Source organism: Lupinus angustifolius, chromosome LG08 (genome assembly GCF_001865875.1).
Source record: "Lupinus angustifolius cultivar Tanjil chromosome LG08, LupAngTanjil_v1.0, whole genome shotgun sequence".
Taxonomy (NCBI): Eukaryota; Viridiplantae; Streptophyta; class Magnoliopsida; order Fabales; family Fabaceae; genus Lupinus; species Lupinus angustifolius.
The window spans coordinates 20,467,108-20,487,728 of NC_032016.1; the positions used below are offsets into that span (position 1 = coordinate 20,467,108).

The following is a 20,621-nucleotide window of genomic DNA, read 5'->3' on the forward strand; positions in this document are numbered from 1 at the left end:
TAGCAGTTTGATTCTCCTTTGAAGCATCTCTACAAGTTGGTTTTCTCTCAATGTACATCTCTTATTTTGTTTATATATTTTTTTATTCAAAAGAATTACTATTTTCATTGATTGTTTGTTCATGTTTCAGAAACATCTGAAGTATATCCTCTTTTGAAATAAGGTAAGGATATAAGTTTTTGCCTAAATTGTGATATTTGATTAAATATCTTACAATAATCCAAGTGTCAAGAATCTGAAGTTTCTTCATTGTCCTGAAAAGGGATGTGTGATTGTTCATAGATGGTAAGCTAATCATATTCTTTTGCCTTTGTTCATTAACCATTAGATATGTCATATATTTATTAAAAAAATGGCATCATGATTTTTGTTAATTTCTATGTCAAATTGCTTCTGCAAAATTTGCATTGACTTGGGCCACCAAAAAAGACATAAACTTAATTGAAAAGTTTAAGAAGATAAAAATGTAACGTAACTAAATTGATAATATTGTGTAATGAATGAACTGTTATACTCATAAAAAATTAAGGTTCGAGGGAACATTGCATTTGGAAAAAAGTCTAGAAAATGGATCCTATGTTGCAATTTGAGATTGGAGACTTTATTTTTAACTTTCAATTCAGAAGAAATAATCATTCTATTTATTACTCATAATTAGGGATGGCAAAATGGGCTTGGCCTGATGGGCCAGCCCGTTTGGATATGTATTTTTAGCGGGCCGGACTGAGAGTTTTAGCCTAAAAGCCCGTATTCAACCCGTTTTGGAAGCCCATTTTTTAGACGGGCCATGGAGGGTCGGGTCGGGCTGGCCCGGCGGGCCAACATTAAGATTAAAGTTCATTTGTATATCATGTTGCTCATTGCAATTAAGATTAAACTTTTACAATTTTAACTTATGTTTGGATGCTTAAGCATATAATTCTTTTTTCTCTTTGTAAAATGAACATTTAATATCTCATTATGTAGTTATCTATTATCTTCACTCTTATCCAATTATTGTACTTGTTATATTTAATATCTCATTATGTAGTTATCTATTATATTCATTCTTATTAAATTATTGTACTTGTTATGAGATAAATGTGAATTTTCATTGACAATTAGGGGTGTTTGAATCAAATTTAAACATTTAATTAATTGAAATGGAAAATTGGAAACTCAAATAGAACTACTGATTTTGATTTCTTTTGAAAAATTAATTGAATTCGACTGAGTTTCAATTTATATTTTTAATGTAGTCAAATTCAAATTAATTTGAGTAATATATATATTTTATTGTGATTGATTTATAATATAATAGTTCTGATTCTTATACACTTTTTAAAATTTAGGAGTTATAAGCTCTATTGTAAATTGTGAGTCTAAAAGTTTAAGACTATAATAGTTTATTGTTTAGAATTTACAAGTTTTGTACTAATGCAATATGTTATTATGAGATTGTGTCTTTTGTTTGTGATTTTTTGTTGTAAAAGACATTTATGAATTGTTTGAATTATTTATTTTTGTATGTGTGTTTTGAAAAAAAAAAACAAAACGGGCCAGCCCGCCGGCCTGCCAACCCTACCAAATATGGGGCGGGCTGGCATTTTGAGCCCTTATAACAATAAGGGCCGGGCCGGGCCGAGCCAGCCCATATTCTGACGGGCCAGGTCGGGTCGGGCTGTCCCATATTGCCACCCTTACTCATAATGTATAACTAGCAAGATACCCGTGCATCAGCGATGCACGGGGCAATACTTCTTTGCTGCAAGATTAATAACACATATTACCTGTACATTTATATGGTTAAGAAACATATGTTACTTGTGCATTCGGGTTGTTAAGAACACACATGTGACCCGTGCATTCACATGACTAAAAACTAAAAACACACATGTTACTTGTACACTCGCATTACTAAAAAAACACATGTTACTCATGTGTTCGCATAGTTAAATCAAAGTAAAAGTCTGAAACATGATACCATATTATTTTTATTAAAATAAATATTTTAAAATTTATAGAAAATGAAATGATTTTTTCAACATTAAATAGGATTTTTTAATGAAAAAATGGAAATCAAATCATTATACTAAATGAGTTTTTTTTTAAAAATATATTTAAAAGTTATATAAAACTTCAATTTGGAATTTGATTTTTCAATTATAATAGAGAAAAATTAAAATTCAAAGAATCTGAAATATTAAAATTCAATTGGAAAAGTGTTACAAAATTTTGATGAGGTGTAACAATGCAATTATTCTTAGATTATAGTAAACGTTAAATAATATACATATGTTAGTGTAAAGAAATAGTTTGGATATGAAAAATGATTTGAATATCATTTAATGCTCAATGTCTATTACATTTTAACATAACAAAACATAGGTACGATAAACATTCAATTTTGGTGGGGTAGCAACATAGACCAATCGCTAATTAATATTAAATTATTAACATATAAAATATATAAAAAGTAAGGATAATGTGAGAAGATACATAATAATAACATGTGACATGAATGAGTTTTTTTTTTTAATTTTTTAATAACTTAGAACATTTTAAGATGGAAAAATGTGAGGAGAATGTGACATATGACATGAAGTGAAAACATGTGAATTATTAACATATAAAAAGTAAGGATAGTGTGAGAAGATACATAGTAATAACATGTATGGGGCGGGCTGGCGTTTTGAGCCCTTTTAACAATAAGGGCCGGGCCAGCCCATATTCTGACGGGCCAGGCCGGGCTGGGCTGTCCCATACTGCCACCCTTACTCATAATGTATAACTAGCAAGATACCCGTGCATCAGCGATGCACGTGGCAATACTTCTTTGCTGCAAGATTAATAACACATATTACATGTACATTTATATGGTTAAGAAACATATGTTACTTGTGCATTCGCATTGTTAAGAACACACATGTGACCCGTGTATTCACATGACTAAAAACTAAAAACACACATGTTACTTGTACACTCGCATTACTAAAAAACACATGTTACTCATGTGTTCGCATAGTTAAATCAAAGTAAAAGTCTGAAACATGATACCATATTATTTTTATTAAAATAAATATTTTAAAATTTATAGAAAATGAAATGATTTTTTCAATATTAAATAGGATTTTTTAATGAAAAATGAAAATCAAATCATTATACTAAATGAGTTTTTTCATTAAAAATATATTTAAAAGTTATGAAAAACTTCAATTTGGAATTTGATTTTTCAATTATAATAGAGAAAAATTAAAATTCAAAGAATCTGAAATATTAAAATTCAATTGGAAAAGTGTTACAAAACTTTGATGAAGTGTAACAATGCAATTATTCTTAGATTATAGTAAACGTTAAATAATATACATAGGTTAGTGTAAAGAAATAGTTTGGATGTGAAAAATGATTTGAATATCATTTAATGCTCAATGTCTATTACATTTTAAGATAACAAAACATAGGTACGATAAACACTCAATTTTGGTGGGGTAGCAACATAGACCAATCGCTAATTAATATTAAATTATTAACATATAAAATATATAAAAAGTAAGGATAATGTGAGAAAATACATAATAATAACATGTGACATGAATGAGTTTTTATTTTTTTTATTTTTTAATAACTTATAACATTTTAAGATGGAAAAATGTGAGGAGAATGTGACATCTGGCATAAAGGGAAAACATGTGAATTATTAACATATAAAAAGTAAGGATAGTGTGAGAAGATACATAGTAATAACATGTGACATGAATAAGTTTTTTTTTAATTTTTTAATAATTTAGAACATTTTAAGATGGGAAAATGTGAGGAGAATATGACATGTGGTACGAAGGGAAAACATGTGAGGAGGATGTGACATGTGACATGAAGAAGTTTTACATTTTAAGATGGGAAAATGTGAGGAGAACGTGACATGTAGCGGGAAAACATGTGAGGAAGATGTGACATGTGGCATGAAAGAGTTTTTTTATTATATTGTTAATAGATTTAACACTCTATTTGTTTTATCTCTTTTCCCTTCACTTTATTACTCCTAATGTATAGTCATTCTATTTATTGCTTATAATGTATAATCATTTTATTTATCACTCATAATAAGCATTCTATTTATCACTCATAATAATCATTTTATCTTAATTTTTTTTCTTTTTATGTAACTACACATTGATTTGTCACAATATACCCACCATTCAAAATGGGCGGGCTATTTCTTTGCTAGATTGTGCCCAATTTCATATGTGGCAATTCCGCCAAGATCTCTTCGTTAGTTGGGGGAAGAATCCGCACGAATCGGATTTAGAAAATTTACAAGTTAATTCATAATAGCATAGAAATAACTTAACACGATTATTTACATTATAGGGTAATTTCTATGTCAAATTGCTTCCCCAAAATTTGCATTGACATGAACCACTAAAAAAGACATCAACTTAATTGAAAAGTTTAAGATAAAAACGTAACCTAGCTAAATTGATCAAGAGATATCAAATGTTCACACAAGTAATAATTAGTTTTTAGTTATCAATTAATTATATATTAAATTGATAATGTGAACTAAATCAATAATATTGAACTTGTAAATTTTATAATTGTGCTTGCTAATACAAATAGATATATGTCAACTGGAGATTGAATGATTACAACACAAAACACATACAATGAAAATAGTTCATAATGCTTGTGTTTTTATACATTTATTTTATCAAATTATTAAACAATATTACTTATATATATATATATATATATATATAATACTAATACTTACGTGTTTCTAAACATGCATCAAAATCTACTTGGCTCATACGATTGCACATGTAACATGTGCACTCTAAACCATGTGAATGCACGAGTAACCTGAGTGTTTTAAACCATGTTAATGTAGGATAACATGTGCATTCTTAATCATGGAATGCACGGGTAACATGTATATTCTTAACCATGTGAATGCATGAATAACATGTGTGTTTTTTACCATATAGATACATAGGTAACATGTGTTTTTAACTATGCGAATACACAATTAACATATACATTCTTAACCGTATGATAAAAAAATATTGTCTCATGCGAATGCATGGTAACTTATTAGTTAATTTTCTAAAAGTTAACTTTCAAACAATACTATAAGTACAATTCAATTGAAAGAATATACCAATTTATTGACTAGATTAATAAACTACACGTTACCTCAAAAACTACAAACTCAATTAATCAAAGAATATGGAGACACAAGATTGTACATTTTTTTACAGCTACCTGCCAAAATTGCAATCTAGGAAATAGGAAGTATTGGTTTTACATACTTTTTACCATTGTATTTCATACATGGAGTATATGGATACTTCAAAGTGCTTATTGATATTATATCTATACAATACAAGTCTAAATTAATGTGGAGATGAATATGTCTCTGTTTAAACAAAGAGAATAAAATATTTCATTTAGATAACTTATTTCCTTAAATCCATTCAGTATTTGACATGTATCTTATTTCCATTTTTTTCAAGAAATTTTATTTTAAAACATATTATAAAAAGAAAAATAAGACACATAATTAGAGTATAATATGGGAATAAAAAATAACACTAATAAGGGAATCAAGAAAGTAAACAATAATAAGGGAATCAAAAAATAAGAAGGTCATAAAAAATATATAAAAGTTAATAAAGTTAAACAACAACTTTATGACATGTTTTTTCATCCACACATAATTACCATTTAAGTAAAATTATACAGATCAAAACATTGCATATGTCTAAATATCTAGGACATTACAACATTTCCTTTTAAGCCTAATGACATGGTGAACAAACATCTAACACTAAATAATTAATATCATAACTCCATTAATTTCTAGAGAGTAAAACAACATATGATTATAAGATACTTGGAAATAAGATAGGGATGAACATGGATCAGATTAGAATGAGTAAGGTTTGTCCCTTATTCGATCATAAATGTTGGTCGGATTATTTTTTTAAAACCTAAAGCTAATTCAATCTTGAATGCAGACCAAACCAGTCATTGAAATCAAATCCGACCCTAGACCTCATTAAATATAATTTATGTTTTTAAGTCTTCTCAATGTTACTTATTATGAATATGTAATTTCACATATAAAATGATATATATGCATACAATGGCGGAGGATGGAAGGGACAGGTGAGGGCAACTGCCCCCTGGTTTTTGAAAAAAAATTAATATTTTTTTTATCCTTTTGTCCTACAAAATATATATATATATATATATATATATATATATATATATAATATTATCTTATAAAATGTGATGTTTTATAAAATGTGTTGTTTTATGTGTTACTAATTATATTTTGTCATAAAAATACTTAATTATTAAAATTTTAAATTTTAAAATGTGACATATAGACTGACACATTTTTTGGAGCAGATATACTCCCTTTACCTACACCCAAATGACTTGACGTTTTTATGAAGATTCTAGTTGAAAATTTTACCTCTAATCCATAATGTATGTTTATTTATATTTTTATTATTTAGTTAATTTTAATTAAATATTATTGCCTCTCCTAAGGTTTCGGTCAAGATCCACCACTGTATGCATATATATTGCTAATCATGTAATACGATAAAAAATTTAGAAAAACAATAATATCTTCAACCAAAAAATATCATTATGCCACAATGATTAAACACACATATAAACATGGTGAATTAGTGACCATGTGACAGGTTAGAATGGATAATGTTATCCTTTACGAGGCGCCAAATATTGATCTAGTCTAGATTTTGAACTCAAACTTGTCCCTAAATCCGATGAAATCCAACTATTTTTAGGTCAGATCATAATTGGACCAAACTTAATGAGCATATAAGGTTGAGTCCTGGTCGCCCCTAATATAAAGTATGGTGCAATTTCTTCTAAGATATTAAAAAGGTGATGTATCATATATCTAATACCATGAAAATCAATAGGATGTTGTCTTTCTGTTAGCAACTTAATACATGTTCATCAACTTACACTATGTTATGTTTGGATTGATGAGAAAAAATAGGGAAGAAAAACTCTGGGGAAATTTAAAATCAAATATTTATTTTAATAAAATATAAGAGAAAAATGTAAATGTAAGATTTTACCAATTGAACCGATAAAATGGTAGGATGGACATAATTTTCATACACCAGCCGTTATAATGAATTCAGATTGAGATTAACTCGAAGCAGGTGGGGCAACCAGAGAATAATTAATAGCTTTGACTTTTTAATTGTATTTATTTGTTTCCTAAGACGTGTTAATCATCTGAAATTGTTTTATTCCTCCTGAGAAGACGTGCTAGTGAACGCTCATAATTGTCATACTCAAAGGTTTCGACTCCAAGCTATCAACATCATTCACATGTTTGTTTTGAGATTGACTGTTACTATTTTATAAATGTAGAAATCAAAAACTGTCAGAATACGATGAAATTGTGCTGTCTACCTTAGAGCAGCAACAACCCAACAACCATTCCATATTTTTATATTGCATTCACACCTATTTTTTCAGCATTCTTGACTTTCCTTGTACTGGTAATCAATTATTTGTTTCCTTCGATTTGAATAAAAATTATTAAATGAATTTTGTCTACTATTACTAATATCGTTTCTTTCTCGCAGTAAGTTTTTTTGGTGTCAATTACAAAAAAATATATAAAAGAGACTTAGTTAATTTTTTTATTGTTCTTTTGTCTTAGTTTCTTTGTGTGCATAAATATGAAAGTTGTATCATAATGGCAGGTGGAACCGGTCACCATATCAATATGATTCAACCATTATATAGACCATAAAATTATATTAGTCAAATCTGCTAAAATTTGTTATACCAATGATTTCTTTTCTACAAATGGTCATTTTAGTTGTGCCTTTGTCTACATGAGAATTATATTAGTAGTTACTTCTTTTTTCATCGACAATAATTTCAATTGTGATTATATATGCAAACTTAGCAATTTACAACATATTTCTAATAATTTTTATGAAACTAATCATATAATCATTTAATTATTTTCATTTTTAAAGGAATTATTTACAATAAGCTAGCATTGACTTGAGAGCCATGTTAAAGGACATTTGATTTGATCAAATATCTTCTCATTTAGAATTAAATTAGTTTTATTTTATTTGAATTTATCTATAATTTATGTTTATATTGTTTGTTATTATTAGAGTAGTTATTATCTGATAGGAAAAGTGCATAAAACCCTATAAATTTTATGTCTTTTATAAGTAATCACAATAAATTCTTCTTAATTACCCCTTAAATTTTAATAGTTTATGAAATTGATCCATGTATAACTATATTATTAAATTACTAATAAACCAACAAGAAAATCACAACAATTAAACTTACAAACAATAACAATACAGGTTAGTAAGTGTTGATATTTGGATAAAACCGCCATCAAAATGCAAAAAAAAAAGAAGAAAATGAGTAAATTTTAGGGTTAAAAATAATTGATACAGTAATTTGTATATAAAAAATAAAATAATAAATATCTAACAATGGAGCTTAAAACGAAATGCATAGGTAGAATACTTTCACCGCTAATAATTTAACATTATTGTTAAATATAGACTAATTTCACCAATATTTAAAGTTTAAGAAATAATTAGAAATAAAAAATAGTTTAAAATTTCTATTTTTGAAAGAGATAAGGACATAAGGTTTAGGGTTTTTTATGCAATTTCCCCTATCTTATCGTTTTTAAGAACTTTTATCTATATAATAAATTACTTTGATAGACTCAAATTTTTATTATCATAAGTAATATATAGATGTCAATTCTCGACTATATGCATGATTTTTTTAAAAGAAAATTATAACAACTTTAAAGATCTCTCTATCTTGAAAAGGAACTTAATTATTTCAGTTGTATTTTTTTATATTTAAGCAAAGGTGCAAAGGCACGCAAATATATTGATTAAAAAGTTTAAAGAAGAAGGAGTGTTACAAGTCATAGAATCAGGACATCGTAAATTTTTAAGTAATTGATTAATCTAATAAATCAAATCCAAATAACATTATATATGTTGGAAGTTTATAATATGGAAGATAATTACCTGTTATCAACGGTGTTATCATAATGATCATCAAAGTGATCAAACTGGTTAGAGTATAGAGTACTGGTATAGTGATATAGTAGTTTAATCAATGGTCATTAATTAAACCGCATACCAGCAAAATTAGATATAATAATATAATATATTATTATTAATGTTAAAAAATCAATATTTTTTCAATTTCATTAAAAAATTAATTTTAAATAAAAACTGGCCGGTATGTCCGGTACGATTCAATTGAAAATCGATCGGTATAACCGGTTTTGGCCAGTTTTAATCGGTATGATTGCATGACCGATATAATTACTGTACCATACCAGTATTGAGACCGGTTCACCAGTTTGCTGGTTGAACCGGCCGACACGAACTGATTTTTATAACATTGGGTGTCCTAATTCCTATCATAAATCAATCATATATTGACATGTGAATAAATAAAAAAAATTAAAAACAAAAAATAATAAAAAGTAGTATTCTGATTGACTTTGAGACAGAACGTGATATTCTGTTTTATACATGTGATCTCTTTCTTTATAATATATGGTTGTAGTAGTTGAAATAGACAGAGATATTGAGTGAAATGAGTAGGGCAGGGATTACCCTCCTCCTAGAATAAGAGTCTCTTATCATTTTATATTATTAGATCGACATAATACACACATTAAAATTATTTTAACGGTAAAAATGACGCAATCATTTGTATGAAATGGTGCAATTTATTTTTCCACTCAGATAAATCTTTGAGACCATATATAATATTGCAAGGAAAATGAACTGTATTGAGATGTAATGGAGAAGACATGTTAAAAATTAAAAATTGTAATGAGGAATTAAATAGCCAAAAAAAATCAAAATCTGATTCTCGATCTCTATCCAGCTATGTGGGGATCCTCTACCTTGCATAACAAATACTTCTGCTATTATATTATAAACCATGTACTCCATACATAATAAGAAATAACAAACGTTTGCATCATTAATGACTAAAAATAAGGGTTGAAGATTAGAATATCACTGCCAGTGCATCTTATTCTGGGTTTCTAAGGTTTTTCATGTATGAACATGAATTTGGATAGTCACTCAATTCACACGTAATACCCAACATTTGCAAGGTCTATATAACCTCATTATCTCTTGTTGTGTATTCAGCAAAAGCAAAATGAGAAACATTTCAAAGACAACATACTTCACTTTCATTCTTATAGTACTAGTTGCAGTTCATGCTGAGGGGCGTGCCCTTGGTATAAGAACTACTGAGTTAGTTTCTGATGGAGTGGATGATATTCAAAGTGAATATTCTCTCCTGCATCTCACAGGGAGTGAGCCATCTGAGGAGTACTGCGAGCAAATGTATGGTTTCTTGCCATGTTCCACTAACATTTTAGGTCATCTTTTTCTGATTTTGGTATATGAGTACTTGTTATTCCATGGAGAATCTTACTTGGCTGCTGGAGGTGAAAAGATCTTTGAGATTCTTGGCCCTGGCATTTTTGGTTCTAGTGCCTTTGATCTCCTTGGTGCCCTTCCTGAGTCTCTAATTCTTCTTGGTATTCCACATTCTTTTTATCCTTTTTCTTGAAATAATCTTTGCTTATAAATTATTACTAGTTTTTTAATTTTTTGAGATATGCCAGGAGTGTACTTTCTTTTATTGTGCCAGTGCTTTCTTTAAAGTATGATTACTTTTTAGTATATGCAAACTTTTTTTGAAGAGAGGGGGGAATAGTGCACTTATGAGGATGCATGAGAGGCACCGCAATAAGAGTGTGTTTCAATGAGTGTGTTTCAATTAGTGTGTTATTAGTGTTTGTATGAGTACCATTTTGCCTGAAATAAAAAATAGTTTAAAATTTCTATTTTTGAAAGAGATAAGGACATAAGGTTTAGGGTTTTTTATGCAATTTCCCCTATCTTATCGTTTTTAAGAACTTTTATCTATATAATAAATTACTTTGATAGACTCAAATTTTTATTATCATAAGTAATATATAGATGTCAATTCTCGACTATATGCATGATTTTTTTAAAAGAAAATTATAACAACTTTAAAGATCTCTCTATCTTGAAAAGGAACTTAATTATTTCAGTTGTATTTTTTTATATTTAAGCAAAGGTGCAAAGGCACGCAAATATATTGATTAAAAAGTTTAAAGAAGAAGGAGTGTTACAAGTCATAGAATCAGGACATCGTAAATTTTTAAGTAATTGATTAATCTAATAAATCAAATCCAAATAACATTATATATGTTGGAAGTTTATAATATGGAAGATAATTACCTGTTATCAACGGTGTTATCATAATGATCATCAAAGTGATCAAACTGGTTAGAGTATAGAGTACTGGTATAGTGATATAGTAGTTTAATCAATGGTCATTAATTAAACCGCATACCAGCAAAATTAGATATAATAATATAATATATTATTATTAATGTTAAAAAATCAATATTTTTTCAATTTCATTAAAAAATTAATTTTAAATAAAAACTGGCCGGTATGTCCGGTACGATTCAATTGAAAATCGATCGGTATAACCGGTTTTGGCCAGTTTTAATCGGTATGATTGCATGACCGATATAATTACTGTACCATACCAGTATTGAGACCGGTTCACCAGTTTGCTGGTTGAACCGGCCGACACGAACTGATTTTTATAACATTGGGTGTCCTAATTCCTATCATAAATCAATCATATATTGACATGTGAATAAATAAAAAAAATTAAAAACAAAAAATAATAAAAAGTAGTATTCTGATTGACTTTGAGACAGAACGTGATATTCTGTTTTATACATGTGATCTCTTTCTTTATAATATATGGTTGTAGTAGTTGAAATAGACAGAGATATTGAGTGAAATGAGTAGGGCAGGGATTACCCTCCTCCTAGAATAAGAGTCTCTTATCATTTTATATTATTAGATCGACATAATACACACATTAAAATTATTTTAACGGTAAAAATGACGCAATCATTTGTATGAAATGGTGCAATTTATTTTTCCACTCAGATAAATCTTTGAGACCATATATAATATTGCAAGGAAAATGAACTGTATTGAGATGTAATGGAGAAGACATGTTAAAAATTAAAAATTGTAATGAGGAATTAAATAGCCAAAAAAAATCAAAATCTGATTCTCGATCTCTATCCAGCTATGTGGGGATCCTCTACCTTGCATAACAAATACTTCTGCTATTATATTATAAACCATGTACTCCATACATAATAAGAAATAACAAACGTTTGCATCATTAATGACTAAAAATAAGGGTTGAAGATTAGAATATCACTGCCAGTGCATCTTATTCTGGGTTTCTAAGGTTTTTCATGTATGAACATGAATTTGGATAGTCACTCAATTCACACGTAATACCCAACATTTGCAAGGTCTATATAACCTCATTATCTCTTGTTGTGTATTCAGCAAAAGCAAAATGAGAAACATTTCAAAGACAACATACTTCACTTTCATTCTTATAGTACTAGTTGCAGTTCATGCTGAGGGGCGTGCCCTTGGTATAAGAACTACTGAGTTAGTTTCTGATGGAGTGGATGATATTCAAAGTGAATATTCTCTCCTGCATCTCACAGGGAGTGAGCCATCTGAGGAGTACTGCGAGCAAATGTATGGTTTCTTGCCATGTTCCACTAACATTTTAGGTCATCTTTTTCTGATTTTGGTATATGAGTACTTGTTATTCCATGGAGAATCTTACTTGGCTGCTGGAGGTGAAAAGATCTTTGAGATTCTTGGCCCTGGCATTTTTGGTTCTAGTGCCTTTGATCTCCTTGGTGCCCTTCCTGAGTCTCTAATTCTTCTTGGTATTCCACATTCTTTTTATCCTTTTTCTTGAAATAATCTTTGCTTATAAATTATTACTAGTTTTTTAATTTTTTGAGATATGCCAGGAGTGTACTTTCTTTTATTGTGCCAGTGCTTTCTTTAAAGTATGATTACTTTTTAGTATATGCAAACTTTTTTTGAAGAGAGGGGGGAATAGTGCACTTATGAGGATGCATGAGAGGCACCGCAATAAGAGTGTGTTTCAATGAGTGTGTTTCAATGAGTGTGTTATTAGTGTTTGTATGAGTACCAATTTGCCTCTAAATACATTTTTCTTTGTATCATTTACATGGTTCTTGTTTGTTGCTAGTTACTGGACTCAACAGTGATAAAGAGAGTGCACAAGAGTATGCTTCCAGTGGCGTTGGATTGTTGGCTGGATCTTCCATTTTGCTTCTGACAGTAGTTTGGGGAACCTGTGTTATCATTGGAAGTCAAAATTTGAATGATGACCATAATCCTAGTGGATCTAAAAGACCAAAATTATCAATAAAAGAATCACTGACTGGTATGTTATCCATAGTTACTCAAACCCCTAATGTTTTCTAATTAAAGTTACATGTTTGGTGGTATTCAACTTATAGCTTTATTATTCTATGTTAACTAACATTTCCATTCAAAACATTAAAAGAATGAGGATTTGTTTTTTATGTTTCAAAATCTCCGTAACTTTACAATTGCTCAAATATAATTTTTATTTGTGATTAAGTTTCGAAAGGAAACGAAGAAAAAAAAACTTAAGAGTCATAAAATATAAGTTTTTTTTTCTTTTCATTCTCCTCCAAAACTCAATTTACAAATAAATTGTAAGTGTGTGATTGAAAATCCCTTTGCTATATAGAGTACTTGGTTTTGTAAACTTAATTTTGATTAAAAATGGGTTTATAGTAACTGACTCATGTTTGGATACTTTATTCTTAAAGTTGTTTGATAGAATGAATATTGTTTGAGAGAAGAATGAACACAATTGCACCATAAACTTTCAATGAGTGTTTATTTCTTATATATATTTTAGATTTTTTGCCCACATAAATAAATTACAATAAGGGTTGCATTATTGTTAACCGACGTTAGTAATTAATATATTTTATAAAAATATATATATTAAATTTTTATAGTAAACATTTATATTATATCGCTTCACAACCCTAAAATTTCTCGGTCAGTGGTCTAAGAGAGGTTAACCAAATGGGGAAATTAAGGGTTTGATGAGAGTTGGATTTTGGAGAAAAATGAAGGGGAAAAAAGATTTACGAGTCATCTTACAAGTGTATTTCATGACCCCAAGCCTTCTTTTTACTCTCATTCCTCTCCAAAATTCAACTCTCATACTAACCCTAAAGTTTTGTTTGGGAGTTAGGACGGAAAGGAAATGAGAGGAATGAGAGGTAAGGAGGGGGGGTGGGGGGGAATGGAAAGAGAAGGGAAGGTAAATTCAAGTAAATCCCTCTCTTTTTTTGAAGTGTGAAATTTAGATAGGAGGTGGATGAAGGGTTAATATAATTCAAAAATATTATTTTACCCTCTTTAAAAAATCAATAATATGTTATATTGTATAATGTACAACAAAATGACATAAATGTAATCATAAAGTATTGTAAGGATAATTATGTATTTAACATTGTTTTTCTTATAATAAAAAACCCAATAAGGGGAACACCAAAAAATGGTATAATGAGGGCTTTGGAGTTTAAAAATTCTCCAAAACCTTCCCACTTCTCTAATTAAACTCCCAAACAAGGAAATTCTCTCCTAAGCCCTCTCATTCCTTCCATTTCCCTTCAAAATAGGTTTCTCAAACAAGGCCTAAAGCAACACTTGTGCTACCAAGTTGGTCTCCTTTAGTATATTTTCTCAAGGTTATGGTTGGTGAGACATTATTCTTAACTTCATTCGGGGTGAATTTAATAGAAAAAGACTAGGATTTTCTACCTCTAGATTCAAAAATGTGTAAGCTTTTGGATTTCTTTGTATTCCTTTTATTTTGGTAATATATTTGGATGTTGTCGTAACTTACCTTAAAAAAAGGTTAACCAAATAAACTTTGATTTTTTGTTCCTAAATTTTTTTATTTTTATGTTTTAAATTAACCATATCTTACTAAATAGTATAAAAATATTATATTAATTTTTATTTTCATTTAGGAGGCAATTTGAAACCCAATAAGACATAACATTCCATTCGAACCAAACCTGGTTTTAAATACATAGTACTGAACTGACCAGTGGTATGAATGTGGAAGTAATTAATTTGGGAAAAATAGTTAAGAATCATAACTAACTTTTCGTGGATGGAGAAGTGATTTTTTAACTTCTTCTTTGAAGCTTGAACCAAGTTGTAGATGACTTTTGAACATAGAGTATAATGGAGAGAAGTAATTTTTTTCTTTATATTTTAAGAGTAAAAATATAATATCATTTTAAATATAAAAAAGATATAAATGTTAACTTATATTGTTTTTCATTTATCATATTTTTACACAGTATTTACTTCTCCTTTAACTCAGTTTTGAATCCCAATGCCAAACATGCACTAACTCGTTTCATTTCATTCTCTGTCTCCATTTGATGGATTTGTAGGTTCTGGCCTGATCATGGATATAGACACAGTGAATATGTCAAGAATCATGGTCCTCTCAATTATACCACTCCTTATAATGCAGATTCCCACTTTATTCAACCTCTCTTCTACACTTAGAGCTCTGGCCTTGATGCTTTCTCTTACCATTGCTGTCATTTTTCTCATCTCCTACTTCATATATCAGGTTTCTCATCCAACATTTCCTATTAGCATCACCATTGAGTTAATCCAATCGCTTTGTAAATTGCACTCAATCTTATTTGTTATAAGAGATCTATATAATTTGGAATTTATTTGGTTACTTGAAAACTTAGAGAAATGATATTGCTACCATCCTATTTGATGTGGAAGTAAGACCAATGAATCTTAGTAGATGAACAAGTCTTGAATTATTTTTTGACTCTTGAGAATTATAAAGTCCAACTTAGAAAGTTGGAATATCACTTTTCAAAGTGTCTTGAAAAATATGACAACAATTAATCATTCACTATGTCTTTATGATGAAGCTTTCTTCCCCTTCACTATATATAGGGGACTCGTGAGGAAGAGATATAACAAGCAAGTGAGAAACAACATCATAAAGAGAAAGTGAGAGAGTTCATCTACATAGTGTGAGATTTGTATTCCTAGTAGAGTTTGTATTTCCATCATTTTGTTGAGATTGAGTGTTATCCTCTTTGTAAGAGAAAATCAAACATTGTAATCCTACTTTTTATAGTGGCGATATTTTTTGGATTAGGTCCCGTGGTTGTTTCCTTCTCACATTGAGGGGGTTTTTCACATTAAAATTTTTGGTGTTATTCTTCTACTTTTCTCTATTTTCTTTATTCACTTGCCGTTTCTACAAGTGCCTATTTTACATCACAAATAGGAGATAAATTGGTTCTGAATTTCTCAACATTACTAAATGTAGTGAGTTATCCATGTTACAGCGTAATGGTTATAAATATTGTTGCTTACACTCATGTGTCAACCTATTTGAATGTTAAATATTTTCATTGAATGTTTTCAAATTGACTTGATTTTTCTTGCAATCAAATCTGCAGGTATTTGAACCTCATATAGAGAAGGCAAGACTAGAGTATATTAAACATGATCATTTAATATTAAGGATATTCCAACATGTTAACAAGCAAACTCTTCAAAAGATCCTTGCTGAGGATGGAACTGCTAATGTTGCAGCAATAGATGGGTGAGATGAGATTTCATGAAACATTTCTCAAAAGGGTTGAATAACCATTTGCCTAATTATATTCTTTAAACAAGTACTGCATACATAACCATTTATACTTCATTTTGCAGTCTATATCAAGAAATAAGTCGTGGGGAGGACTTGTTAGCTTCTGACATTAAAGAGATGCTGCTTCGGAACAAAGAAAATATGGTAAACATCACAGAGGAACAAATTGCAGGCGTGTTGAAAATTTTCGACCGAAATGGCGACCAAGTAATATCTAGGGAAGAATTTGTGGATGGCTTAACAAATTATATTAACCAAACAAAGCGTGCTTTGGAGAGGAAGTACATCGCAAAAGAATCAATGAACAACTTGTATAAAGTAAGTAACTCTTCACCTTCCAACATTAATTTTAAATTGTGAGTGTAATTATAGTTACTTACTATAGTATAGTTGAAAAAATCAAAATCTTATGTAAGATCAAAATGGATATGTAAACACATAAAATAAAATGTGTAATCATACCACTAATCATAAGATTCTAGCAATTATTAAAAAATTAAATATATACATAATAAATAATGAATTTTTTAGTGTAAACAAATGTAGATGATGTTAGCATGATACAAGAAATTTTTACATTCATAATTTATAATATATATAAAAATTTAACTACATATATTATAACAAAAGGGCAATTAAATGTACATTATCACTTATATAAATGAATGAATTTAGTAATAACACATTTTTAAGAATTTTTGAAAGTACAACTAAAAATGATGAACCCTACTGTGTTGTGAAAGTGGGGAAGACAAAAAAATGAATTTTAAATTAATTTGTAATTATTAGAGTTAAACATAGTAAATGACAAATGGTTAGAATTCTAAAAAATATTTGGAAGCCCATTTTAGTAGCTTTTTAACCGGCCAAAATATTTGATATAACACAAATATTAAAGATATTAGCAAAACAAATGATTAGAGTACTTAAAGACACTTGAAAGTTCACTTTTGTCCCTCTTTTAATTAGCCAGAGCACAAGTATTAAAGAATAGCTGACTTTCTTATTTTTTTAACTAGTATGACTGTGGTTATGGTCATTGTAACTGTTTTGATACAAATTGCTTAAAAAAGTAATTTTAAATTTAATGTTGTCTGTACAATGTGCGACTTAAATGTGGTTTGATGTAATTATGTTGTGGCTCGATGTAGCCACATTATTGGAATTTAGTGTCACACCACGATTATAATGAGATGTGGTTGTGACGATTATTAAAACTACAATATCATGCCCTTCATTATGTGACAGTGATATGTAATTTGAATCATTAATAAGCATGATTCATTAGTAGTATAAGTAGTTTGCATCACTTCATAGGTTCATGACTTTATGCTGCTCTTGTAAATAAAGAAAGACCTTGTAACATGGATATAATATATTTTTATATGAATGATCGTTTCCTAGTACAATAATCAACTGATATTTAAGAAAGTGCGGGGTTTTAGTATTTGAGACTTGATATTTGTTTATAATTTTTGCCCCACATTTATGTTTATTAGGAATAGAGGGAGCATCTTTACCATTTTCCTTGCTAATTAAGTGCACCCTTACTATATTTTATAGTCATTTGTGAAGCCATGGATTGAACACACAAGAAGAGAGCGTAAATTAAAGGAACATATTATAGCTGAAGTGTTAAACCGTGCTCAGATTGATATGGTTGGAAATCTTTGTAAAGAGGATGGCACACCTGATGAAGCTGCAATCAGAAGGTTTGTCATATTTACATCACAATCTTGAAGGGAAATGTTTGTCATATCTACATGCAAATAGTAACCTTAAATTTTTTAGATGTTCAAGGGCTTCTGCATTATGTATCAGACTTGAATATTGTAATTAAATATTTTAAACAATAGAAAAATTTATAGTTGACGCCACTTGGTTTTCTAATAAGAACCCAACAAAGTTTAAAATATTTTATAGTAATGTTTTTCATAACACCTGTGATTGTGATGCAACAGATTATTTCATCGAGTTGATATCGATGGTGACGGTCATGTCTCTAAATCAGAGTTAAAAATATTAGTCAGGAACATTAATCTTGGTGAGGTTGCAAATTCAGAGGAGGCAGTTACAAAAATCATTCATGAACTTGACCTTAACAGGGATGATCAAATCAGTGAGAATGAATTCGTTGAAGTGTTTACAAATTGGACAAACAGAAATTCCATTAATGCTCCTCACTTACTACCCGTGCATCATGAAAATCAAGTATATGCTCTATTCCTTTATTCCAATAACTCAAATTTAATGTTGCTTCAATTTTTAAGGGTTATACACTGAACAATATTAACTAACAAATGCTCTCACTAAAATGATTGTGTTAGGCCTGGGAAGAAGTTGAAACCGTGGTAGAAGATAAGCGAATCAAAGGAATAAAAGCTTGGTTAGGCGCTTTAGGATATGTGATACTGGGAATTACTATGTTATCTCTTCTTGCAGAACCCTTAGTACATAGTGTCCAAAACTTCTCTGAAAAAGCAGGAATCTCATCGTTTTTCATCTCATTTATTATTGTCCCCATTGCTACAAATTTTAGAGAAGCAACAACAGCAATAAGAGAAGCTAGCCATAAGAAGAGAGGCAATACCTCTCAAACAATTTATGAGGTTTGTTATACTCCTTCACAAATTTCCCTTCACTTCACTAATAATCTATTCTAAGTTTGTAACAATATATCTATGTGAAAATTGGGTTCAATGCAGATTTATGGATCAGTTTTCATGAACAATATTCTTGGTTTTGTGGTGATCTCCAGTCTAATATATATGAGAAATATCACTTGGGAATTCTCAGCTGATGTATTGGTTGTGGCAATTGTATGTACTGTGATGGGTGTCTCTGCAAGTTTTCGCTCCACTTTCCCTCTCTGGACATCTTTTCCTGCATATGCAATGTACCTTCTATCATTAGTTTTGATTTTTGTTCTTAAAGATGTTCTGCATTATGTTTAGTTTTTTTTTTCTATTTGGATTTTTGAGAGCTAGCATGAACAGTTTAGAGACAAACTGTGAATGCAAATAAATAGTGTCTGAATAGGGCATCAAATTAACAACATTACACCTATATTTGGTCGACCTATTGAAGCAGTTATCATGTTGTATACAATGTTTATCCATGTGAAATTTGAATTATGAGTAAGAACAATGGTTAATTTGAGAATGAGGACATCCAATTTCAACCTAATCAAGCATATGAACTTTCAAGTAATTACTTCTCCAACCGTTGCATTTTTCTTTTCCATAAAACAGGACTTCAAATGCTATAATAAGATGAATCCTTCCATGCATCTTACCGTCAACACTTAGGTCAGTAATGACATGTAACACTAATGAAGAGTTACACCAATGTGTTATTTATTTAGTTAAGAATAAAAATAATAAGGAGAAAAGATATATGTGGAGAGCAAATTAATAAGATAATAACTATTATCCCTATCAAATATAAGTTATCTATTTCGGCTATTAAAATAATGACATGTGTTCTATTTAATTTTTTTTATAAAATATTCTAAAAACTAAAAAAGAAGATGTATGTCATAATTTTAATAATCGGAAGAAATAATTTATATCATAGTATAAGAAAATATTTTATTCTCAATGGAGAGCTTGACAAAGAATATATGAGATATGTTATTTAAAAGATAAAGTAGAGAAGGAAATTTTCTTTATTCTAATTTTTATTGAAAAATAAGTTGAATTATATATTTTGAAATTTGATGCCTGTCACATATCACAATTCATATCGAATATTGAACTTTGTTGTATTCGAGATAATTTGAGTTGAATAAAATCTGAGCCTTATTTCTCCCAAGATAACTTTCACTATTCAATAATCTAAAAAGCATTGTAACATAACCCAAAAAAGCAATGTAACGCGAAAAGTCAATGTTA

The 20,621-nt window shown here is 29.2% G+C and overlaps 1 protein-coding gene across 1 annotated transcript; it reads left to right on the top strand.

The window, feature by feature from the left end:
- On the top strand, positions 12,320-19,913 carry LOC109355310. Its single transcript, XM_019598394.1, has 9 exons — positions 12,320-12,886; positions 13,219-13,416; positions 15,488-15,672; positions 16,535-16,680; positions 16,791-17,046; positions 18,292-18,440; positions 18,690-18,939; positions 19,056-19,337; positions 19,434-19,913. Exons 1-9 carry the CDS (start codon positions 12,499-12,501, stop codon positions 19,680-19,682), a joined length of 2,103 nt encoding a protein of 700 aa, XP_019453939.1. The 5' UTR covers positions 12,320-12,498; the 3' UTR covers positions 19,683-19,913.